Source organism: Acipenser ruthenus, chromosome 6 (genome assembly GCF_902713425.1).
Source record: "Acipenser ruthenus chromosome 6, fAciRut3.2 maternal haplotype, whole genome shotgun sequence".
Taxonomy (NCBI): Eukaryota; Metazoa; Chordata; class Actinopteri; order Acipenseriformes; family Acipenseridae; genus Acipenser; species Acipenser ruthenus.
Window position 1 is genome coordinate 79,669,888 of NC_081194.1, and position 11,073 is coordinate 79,680,960.

Here is an 11,073-nt window from a genome sequence, read left to right on the forward strand (position 1 = left end):
TTGCTTGTTTTTAGTACTACACACAAATTATGCAGTTCTTACCTATTACTAAGGACTATTTCTAAAAATAAGTAGATTTCATTTTAAAAAATCAAAACTATTGCTGAAAGGCCTTGGGATTTCATGACATATTTCTTGATGTAAGCAGGAACATAGTTTCAGGCACATTATCCTCTTTATATTAGAAATCTCTCAGCCTCAGGACCACACATATAATACTGTGGAGGCACATTTTAGGAGGCCCAAATATACAGTGTTGCAAATTAGGTATTCTGTATTGCAGAAACAATCCATGTGTTTTATTTAGTTCGTTTCACATTGGGTCATCCTCGTACAATGACGGTCAAGGAAGAGATCAGGGTGCTTTGACAGATATCGTTTGGATTAACCCAATGTTTCCTTCTACGCTTGGTAGCACCCTCTTGGGTTGAGCCATTTATTCTGTGAATGTGAAGAGCTGGCACTTTCTGCATTTTATGGGAAACGCTTCCAGTTAAATCTGAGCACACTGAAAGCAGATATAGGCTGAGCTTGTCACATTATGGAATGTATTATTAGTTTATTTAGCAGACGCCTTTATCCAAGGCGACTTACAGAGACTCGGGTGTGTGAACTATGCATCAGCTGCAGAGTCACTTACAATTACGTCTCACCCGAAAGACGGCGCACAAGGAGGTTAAGTAACTTGCTCAGGGTCACACAGTGAGTCAGTGGCTGAGGTGGGATTTGAACCGGGGACCTCCTGGTTACAAGCCCTTTTCTTTAACCACTGGACCACACAGCCTCCCAATGTACCAAAATATCCATGAGTTTCTTTAAAAAAAATGTTTTCTTATTATTTCAAAGATGTTAAGATTGGAGAAGAGAATGAACTGTCTGGAGACACTGAGACATTGAGTATACTGTCTGAAGGTGAAGAAACTCTGCTTCTTCCTGATGAGAGCCCAGCAGCATCACCCACTCTTGAAACACAGACAGACCTGGATATTGTACAGGAGTCAGTTACAATGAGTTCTCAAACAGAGAACCATCTTTTCTATTCTGTAGGACCTTTTGAAGAATCTGTCAGTGTTACCCCATTAACTATTGATGTGTCCAGTCCATCGGCAACTACACCCAGTGTTACAATCTACAATCCATCCACCACTGAATCAGTAATAACAGAATCCACATCGGAGTCTGTCACTGAATCCACTGGATCACCAACAGTAGCCTTGCCTTTGACTGTCCAAACTGAAACCGCAGTGAATGTTGAAGAAATGACAGAGACTTCTGTCTTAAATGTAATCACAACCACGGTGGCTTCTGTCCTTACAGATCCCTTTGAAGTAGGAGTAGCACTGCAGCCAGCAATGGCTGAACCAGTGACAGACACTTCACCTGTCATCACTGATGAGGATTTAGACTTTGAAGTAGGAGTCAAAGACATTGCCGCTGAGCTGGACAACATTGACGTGGTGAACACAGCAACTATTGATGAGCTTGAGTATGGCAGCGCATACATTTCCTTTACCAGGGACAATCCCTTTGAAGGCACAGCTTCTCCCCCCCTGAAATACTTGACCACGCCGTCAATGACCACTGCAAGCAAGGGCAAAGAGCTTGTGGTGTTCTTTAGCTTGCGGGTGACTAATATGATGTTTTCAGATGACCTCTTCAATAAGAGCTCTCCTGAATACAGATCTTTGGAGAACACGTTCCTTGGAATGGTAAGTCAGTATGTTTTATTTGATTGGAGTTTGCTGTGTTTTATTAGCCTCAGGGCCAAACATATAATACTGTGAAAAAAACAAACATGCATTATTATTACAATTCTTTGGTTTTCAAAGTTGACAAAGAAGTCAAGGAAACCACACTCCATGAACTTAGTTTTAATTAAGCAATAGTGCCCATTGATGAAGGCTCTAAATTGTGGCAGTTGACCACAACTGCAGATATCCTTCCACTGAGCAAAGTTTTAGGAAAATAGTCCCAAAAATGTTCATAAAGGATCACATAGATAAGAGAAAAAAACAAACAAATAACTTAATTAAACAAATAACTTCTGTAAAAAGCTGCTTATAGTTTATCTGGACAGTGCCAAGTATTTGAATGGAGCAATATTACAGAATTGTTAGTGTCTCGGTCTGTTGTTGTTGAAAGATGCTGTCTGAGCAGCAGCCGAGCTGACAGGCTGTGATTGGCTGATGGCAGTTGCGGGTACAGGATTGGTTGCGTTCGTGGGTGCAAAGTACTGATGGCTGGTTTTGGTGGATAATAAAATTAATTTTGTCTTTGGTTAGTATCTGCTGTCCAATAGATGTGAACTGAGCTTTCATTAAGGCGAGTCAAAATGAAAAATCTGGCACTCGCGCGGATTGATTTTAAGTTTCATTTCAGGGTAAAGCGAGTTTAAAGGATTAATGCCCGCTAGAGCTGGAAGTTGATTGGCTGATAATACTGAATTATTTTTTAATCCATATTAGGTTAGCAGCTGTGCCTTCACAGTGGGGAGTGATTCTCCCAGCTGTAGAAGATTACAACTCTAAAGCCATACATCTAAAAGCATGTAGAGTGCTGCTCAGTTGGGGTGCTAGGGTGTAAAAACAGAAACATGTCTGAAGTGTATTCTGCTATTCTCAGCTACATGCACCTGCATATGATTAGGATATTAAATTAAACAGCTAGTTAACCCTCATGTATAGTGCTGAGACTCTAACCCTTCCACCTCCTATCCACCAACAATTAGAAAAAAGGTTCCTTAAAAACAATACCTAGAATTGAAATGATTTTTTTTTTGTTACTAATATATAAATGGTATTATCAGTACCAGAAATATAAGATTTAAAGCAGACACTGTAGATCACACTTAACTGCATCAAAAAGTAAAAAGCAGAATTGTTGACACTGCCCAGCTTATACATGTATACCTTCAAATGCAGTATGAAAGGAGAGGGACGTTGTCAAAGAAAGAAACTAGGAATAAGACGTCATGCATTTTTAACAATGGGGGATAAACAGTAGAACTCTAATGCTGTGTAATATGAAGTGCAATTTAAGACATCTAAGTCAAAACTTACATAGACAAAATGAGCTAAAATTAATGCTTATAGAACAAGATTTACTGCAGCAGGAATACTAACCAGTTCAATATTCCCACCTGCTTTTCTGCTCTAATTAGCTTGAACATTTAGTTTCTGGTTTTTTTTGTATCCTTTGAAGCTTTGCTGGTTTTGTCTGATTCCCCGCTATTACCCTGCCATGCTTCTTTTGTCATCTATACAAATAATCGCCTCACTCTGTTCCAGTCTAAATTCTACGTTGAGAATAAGACATTTCTTTTTATTATTATTATTATTTATTTCTTAGCAGACACCCTTATCCAGGGTGACTTACAATTGTTACAAGATACCACATTATTTTTACATACTAATTACCCATTTATACAGTTGGGTTTTTACTGGAGCAATCTAGGTAAAGTACCTTGCTCAAGGGTACAGCTGCAGTGTCCCCCACCTGGGATTGAACCCACAACCCTCCGGTCAAGAGTCTAGAGCCCTAACCACTACTCCACACTGCTGCCCTATCTCAAACCGTTTGATCTTTTTTATTTATTATTATTTTTTAATTGCACCCACAGCATGAATGAGCTTGCTGAATCCTGGTCACAGCAAGCCCACTTCACTTGAGGATTAGTGTGGGAGTAAATCCATATTCATCTTCCAGCTAAATGCACTGTAAACACTGAAGATGTCTCTCTGCTAGATCTGCCTCCTTCATCAAAACTATTGATTCCTTTCCTGAGAGAGGCCCCATTGGTGCAGTGAACACAATGCAGGCTGCTAATGATTCTCAAAATGGGGACAGCTAGTGCGCCAGTAAAGCAAACAGTTGCTGTATTTATTTTTAACTGATAAAAATTGATGTATATTTACACTATTCTTTCAGAAATGGGAATGTTCACAGGGAAAAACATATTACAGGGTATTGGCATATTTAATATGTATCCAATACCTTGTTCTGGTGGTGAATTGGAGGTCGTACTAATATTCACTGTTTCACTGTTGTGGTGACAGACAGGCCTCATGATACCCACAGACAATATTGCACTTAAACATGGATATTAACAGCAGTACGGTCTGTGTCTCCTTCAACAATGCTGGTTTTCTGTTCCCACAATACAACACTCATTATAATCAGAGCATGAACTGGACACACTGCGATGTTTAGAAGAAACATCAAGGAATTCTCAAATAAGGGAAAGAAAATACTTCCCATCCCTCTGAGAAACTCATATGTACTGTTAAAATTGATTGCACACTCATGAGTTGCGGTCAGTCAGAGGGCTGAAATGTGTCAGCAGAGGTTTGTGTTCAATCCCTAATCTGTAAAGCAGCGAGGGTGTTGAAATCCATTTTGAATCGTATTGAGAACTGTAAAAGGATGTTCTTGCCACGTGCTAAAAGCTTGTTCTTTTTTTGTAGTTACTACCTTACCTACAGTCTAACCTGACAGGATTTAAACAGCTGGAGATTCTCAACTTCAGGAACGGCAGTGTAATAGTCAATAGCAAGCTGAAATTTGCCAAGTCTGTGCCATACAATGTCACACAGGCCGTTCACTGTGTTTTGGAAGACTTCTGCAATGCTGCATCCAAACGTCGTGACCTTGAAATAGACAGTCACTCACTGGATATAGAGCCAGGTAAGAATGGATCGGAGGGAACTTATATTGAAACTAAACTTAAAACAAGTCATGTCTTTGTGCCAAAGATAAAACCCATGTTTACACACCTCGTCTAGTTGATCCATATGAATATACAGTATAGTCTGACAAGTTAGAACTCAAGATTAGCTATGGTATTTGCTTCTGTACAAAGAAAGCGCATCTCACAGCTTGTTTGTATGAACCAGGCACAACAACTTAAGATGACTTCAAATATTACTTCAAAATAAGGCTAAAGGCTAAAGTCGTTAACTAAATAACTACAGTATCACGCTGATGTCATTCAACAGACCTAATCCGATAAAGCTGAGCTGGAAGGAGGAAATGCTGGCTGTAACATCAAATAAACCCTACAGACATACACTGGAAGGAGCTAAGCTGGGACGCCTTCTAAAAAACCCTCAGTGGCTTTAACATTTTAACAACCCAGATTTCTAACAGAAGCCCTCTTAAATTAATCAAATACCCATGGGTATTTCCCTTGTATTGACTGAAGGTTAAAAAACAAAAAGGATCAATGATCAATAGAAGGCAGCCCACTGAGGCACGCAGGTTTTCATTAGTATTAATACAGCCTTCTTTGCATTTTCAGCTGATCAGGCAGATCCTTGCAAGTTTATGGCATGCAACGAGTTTTCCAGGTGTGTGGTAAACAGATGGACCAAAGAAGCCGGGTGCGTGTGTGATCCTGGTTACCACAGTGAGGATGGACTGCCCTGTCAGAGTGTCTGTAATCTACAGCCAGACTACTGCCTCAATGGTGGGCAGTGTGAAATAATACCAGGGCAAGGAGCTGCTTGCAGGTACATGAGGAGGTCAAACAGGCAATAATAGACACCACGGGCAGAGTTCTATTTTAATGGTGCTTTATTTATGTACAGTATATAGACTATGTTAGAACATTTCTTGCATAACTAGTTTATTATGCATTTTTAATTTAAGGATTTTCTTCACATGCAAATGTTTTTTTTTTAAACATTGCATATTAATTATTATCTTTCTTTAATCTGCCGACATTTGCTTTTTAAAAAAGGCCCTCATCCCGTTGTCTCCTCACCTCTCTGTTTTTAATTTTGATAAACCGAAAATATATACGGACCAGAAAGAAAGTGACTTTGGTGTAAGCAGTCATTTATTTGGTTTTTCAATTTTTTCAAAATACATATATATATATATTTTCAGTCTTACGGATTTCAAAGGAAACCCCCAATCTGTTCTATATTATAGACACGTTCACAGCCCCTATGCATTTGAGAGCACTGTGAGGGTTAATCCAGTTTTTGAAAATGAGGATGCTCCCTTGACCCGTGTTCCCAGCATGCGTTGCCCTTCGAGTATCGATGCTGTTCCTTCCCAGCTTGCTGAGCTACAAGCGTTAGACTCAATTGAACACATGCACCTCAGTACAGAGGTAAAGAGCGCAGCCCTAATGTCTTCTTATTCTAAACCACCTTCCCTTTAGCAATCACCAGAGCCATACTAACCAGATGTAATGTGTGTTTTCTGAATTCATTGGTGTGTCCTGCTGCTTTGTTTACACCTTTCTTTTCTAAACCCTCAATGAAACCGCTTTTCTATTCCGTTTTACTGTATGCCAGGCACTGACAATGCATGCCAATGGAACAGTATCCTCTTGCTTAATTCATTCTCATAGGAGGCTGTGTGGTCCAGTGGTTAAAGAAAAGGGCTTGTAACCAGGAGGTCCCAAGTTCAAATCCCACCTCAACCACTGACTCATTGTGTGACCCTGAACAAGTCACTTAACCTCCTTGTGTTCCGTCTTTCGGGTGAGACGTAATTGTAAGTGACTCTGCAGCTGATGCATAGTTTGCACACCCTAGTCTCTGTAAGTCGCCTTGGATAAAGGCGTCTGCTAAATAAACAAATAATAATAATTCTCACTCAATATCCAGGACAAAGATGGAAAATACCTGAAGGATATTGCAGAACAAAAGGCAGTGTGTATCACATATTTATAATACCTGAATGTATGCTGTTGTTCAGACAGAGCTGTCAAAATAATTAGGGGTTGCAGTTATATAAATCTCAATACTGAGATTTTATCATCCATTGATATAAGAATACAGTAGTTTACATTAGGCCTTTGAAAGAGGATACTGCACCACAAAACAGTAGCTTGTGCCCTCATTTTAACAAGGAACTCACTTAGACCTCCTGACTAATTTATCTTCTTTTCAGCAAACCTCTTGTCGTGATTGTGTCCCTTGGAATACTGTATAGTGCCAATTTATTTATTTATTTATGTATTTTTTAATGTTTTAAATATGTTTCTAAAAAATGCTTGAAAGTGCTAACTGTCTTCCTCATTGTCACATAGGTACCCAGATACCTCTACACAACCAAGCCTGACAAGTTATTTTCAGAAATAGTGGATTTCCATCGTTGCCTCCCGCAAAGTGAGGTGAGATGTACTGTCCTTGTCTTGTTGTTCAGTGTTCCTGAGAACTCTGTGGGACGGCTGTGCTGTCCTTGTCTTGTTGTTCAGTGATCCTGAGAGCTCTGTGGGATGGCTGTGCTGTCCTTGTCTTCTTGTTCAGAGATCCTGAGGGCTCTGTGGGACGGCTGTGCTGTCCTTGTCTTGTTGTTCAGTGATCCTGAGAGCTCTGTGGGACGGCTGAGCTGTCCTTGTCTTGTTGTTCAGTGTTCCTGAGAGCTCTGTGGGACGGCTGTGCTGTCCTTGTCTTGTTGTTCAGTGATCCTGAGAGCTCTGTGGGACGGCTGAGCTGTCCTTGTCTTGTTGTTCAGTGATGCTGAGAGCTCTGTGGGAAGGCTGAGCTGTCCTTGTCTTGTTGTTCAGTGATCCTGAGAGCTCTGTGGGATGACTGTACTGTCCTTGTCTTGTTGTTCAGTGATCCTGAGAGCTCTGTGGGATGGCTGTACTGTCCTTGTCTTGTTGTTCAGTGATCCTGAGAGCTCTGTGGGACGGCTGTACTGTCCTTGTCTTGTTGTTCAGTGATCCTGAGAGCTCTGTGGGACGGCTGTGCTGTCCTTGTCTTGTTGTTCAGTGATCCTGAGAGCTCTGTGGGACGACTGTACTGTCCTTGTCTTGTTGTTCAGTGATCCTGAAAGCTCTGTGGGACGGCTGTACTGTCCTTGTCTTGTTGTTCAGTGATCCTGAGAGCTCTGTGGGACGGCTGTACTGTCCTTGTCTTGTTGTTCAGTGATCCTGAGAGCTCCATGGGCCGGCTCTTCAAACCAGAAATAAGAACATTCTCAAGGCTTCTGGTAGTAAAGCTGTGTCACTCAAGTATTTTACCTTTTTTTTTTTGTTTTCACCATTCTTTTATCTTATGATCACCAGACAATTTATCTCAGGATCTTGAAATCACCATTCAGTTATCTTGTGATTACGAGATCCCAGGATCTCAAGAAAATGGAAGTCTAAGGTGGCGTCTGTCTTCCTAATTGTCACACAGAAATCCATGAATTACTAACAGGCATGAAGCAATTTCCAGCTCTGTTAAGCCTTGATCAAAATAATACGTTCATCTAGCTCTGCCTCTATCGTGTTCTTGTTTGTCATGTCACTGTGCAAGTGGCTATTAGAATTTATCTTGTGATCTCGACAAAACGACTTGCACCGTTGAAATCCTCAGATAAATTATCTTGTGATCGCGACATAACAAAGAGTTTTTTATATTTTTCGATGGCCTCAACGAGCCATCGTACTAATCAAGCAAACTGGACGCTTGCATACAACATGCACATTAAGGCTCCACCAAGCTTGCATACAACATGCACATAAGGCTTCATCAACCTGAAGTGCTCTTGAGACCTGCAGTAGTAATTCCCTGATTAAGGTCATGTTATTTTATTTGTATCATTCTTTTGCAGAAATGGCAATTACCAAAGTCAGGGGAACACAGAACATCCTGTTGCCCACCAAGAGGGTCCCAAAACGATATGTATGAAGTAACCATGTTGTGAGATCAGATCAGTAATATCTCGCTCTAGTTGAATATAAAGTAAGTATGGACGGATACACTTTGGGTCTATTTGTGTTAACTGCTACACTGTTGTACAGCAGATTCTTTGGTTCAGCTGAATGATGGTTAGACTAAAACCGAGGGCAACGATTTCACATGAATTAGTGTGAATTTATCATTCTTGATCTGGATTTACGAAGAAGTCACATGTATTATTTGTATGAATGTGAATGTCTGCCACTCATTGCAAAGTGTTCCTGATTCATTTTTACAAAACTTTTAAAATGATTGATTTATGTATTATCTAAATGAATAGATTATGTATACTTATCAAAGGCTAAATACAATTTCCTCACAATGAGGTAACTGTTTACTTACATTTTCATACCTGTAGTTGTATTGTTAAAGAAAATTTACTTTGAACTTCATGTTTTTAATTTATTTTGGTTTACAATGTTCCAAATATTTAAAATAATTTGAATGTGAAAAGTTATGATTCATGCCTATTTATGATTTCATTGTGTATATTAAACTACTCTACCCTTCATAACGATCAATATTGTCTAGTATTAATTATGTGTTTGTTTTCATTTTTTTTCATGATTTTTGAAAACTATATTTTAAAAATAAGTTTTGCTTAATGATGGCAGAATACTATTGGATTGATTCAATATAAATGGTCTTTTTTTCTCCGCACTGCATAACTACTGACTATTTAATGTACATAAATGGTGTAAAAGAAATATTTATATAAAAATCATATATAACTTAACTTTTTTGTAAATCGCTTAATATATTTAAAGTACTAAGGCTACACTCATATGAAGACATGATATAGTTTGTGAGATCCGTTTTATATTGAAATGAAAGAAACGGTTTCTAACGAATTGATTATTCTTTTTTAAATTTATTTGACTATAAATGGTTGGGTTGTGGCATTCGTTCTTCTGTTCTTTCATGGTACAATTCTTTTGAGTGGTTTTAGACAGAACAACCTATTTTAAATACGATTCAGGAATGCTTAGGAGCACATGATGGTTTTGATTTAAAGAGGTTTTTTATTAGAGTTCCTCAAGGTGCATAGGGCTGCTGTTCAAACGATCCTGACAACATCCCGTGCCTGGAAAGCATTATTCAAGCAGCATGTTCCTGCCTCATGCCTGCCACCCAGACACTCCCCCTCACCTGAACTGACACATATGGAGTCTCTATATTGTGCATTATGCTGGCTGTCAGCATGGTTGATGTCATTACGATTAAACACTGGGTGACATATATATACTATGTATGGCTAAGACATGCTGTTCTAAAGTGAGGGATATTTTAAAATCCTAACATATCTTTTGGTGTTTAAAGTCTTTATTTGATAGCAAAATGTAATTAATGAAATGTATGTGTGTACATTTAATGTTAGTTACCTACTGTACTTATAGTTTCTGAATGGTGTTTTTGTAGTATTCCTTCATTGACCGAAGCAGACTTAATATAAGAGTTTTATTATCACCCTGCTGCTTGACTCACAAACAAATGCTGTAGTGTGAAATAATTGATGAATTAAGCTTAAAATATTTGAAATATTATTTGGCTAAAACCTCAAATAGTGTGTTTTGTTCTTGTAATGTAAGTTGTCTAGTGACAGTTCTGCCTCATTACAGAACACTCACTGGTGGGTGGTTTGATTGTCTTCATTACTTCATTTAAAGAAGCGCTGCCCAAGGTTCTATAATCTGTTTGATTTGCTCTTATTACCTTGCATTATTATAACATCCCTCTTTTGCTGTGCTCAGAATCTTTTGGTCCTTTCTTTGTCTCGTTATATATCACACATATAACTCTGTAGTACACTGAAGTTCCCGTTGACCTACATTAAGCACAATGAAGTAACCAAATTGAAGCATGAAATACAGACCCAAAGGATTTTCAAGGGCAAGCGATAATGTTGCTAGTGCTAATAAGGTGGTAGGCACTCATTTTAAGAACACAAAGGCAAAATGTTTACATTTTTAGCTGCACATAGGTCTGTATAAAACCTTTGATAAAGACATAAGCATGTCTAAAATGTGAGTGTAAAACATTGCCAGCTGTAAACACTGAACAAAACAAACACAGAAACCTTATTTTAAATATACTGAGCATCAAAAGAAACTTATCACTTATATTTGGATAAGATTCACTAGATGTGATCGAAAAATGTCAAACTCTGTTTGAGAGCAGGTGCAGTGAGTTTTTATTGTCCCGATTAACAATTGACATCACGAAGATGCTGCTAAATAATCTTTTGATCTATGGCAGGTGTTGTGACTCTTGGTCTCCCAGTTTGTGGACTGTTATTGACAGAGTGTGTCTGGTTATACCGTCTCGCCAGGTTTGAAATTGCTGGCTGTGAGCACCCAAGACAGCGAGCCACAGTACGCTGCCCTAG

At 39.0% G+C, this 11,073-nt stretch overlaps 1 protein-coding gene across 6 annotated transcripts in view; it reads left to right on the forward strand.

Annotated features, from left to right (window-relative positions):
* The window catches only part of LOC117410919 (interphotoreceptor matrix proteoglycan 1-like), a 45,058-nt gene extending 35,854 nt beyond the window's left edge, over window positions 1–9,204 (forward strand). For 4 of the 6 annotated variants that reach the window (XM_059025865.1, XM_059025864.1, XM_059025863.1 and 1 more), the window contains 6 exons: window positions 847–1,709; window positions 4,464–4,683; window positions 5,297–5,507; window positions 5,932–6,115; window positions 7,043–7,126; window positions 8,560–9,204. In XM_059025865.1, the coding sequence (XP_058881848.1) occupies window positions 847–1,709; window positions 4,464–4,683; window positions 5,297–5,507; window positions 5,932–6,115; window positions 7,043–7,126; window positions 8,560–8,652 (1,655 nt within the window). In that variant the 3' untranslated portion in view covers window positions 8,653–9,204. The remainder of the gene's footprint in view (window positions 1–846; window positions 1,710–4,463; window positions 4,684–5,296; window positions 5,508–5,931; window positions 6,116–7,042; window positions 7,127–8,559) is intronic. The other 2 variants (XM_059025867.1, XM_059025868.1) reach the window with 2 other exon arrangements.
* The last annotated feature ends 1,869 nt before the right edge of the window (window positions 9,205–11,073 follow it).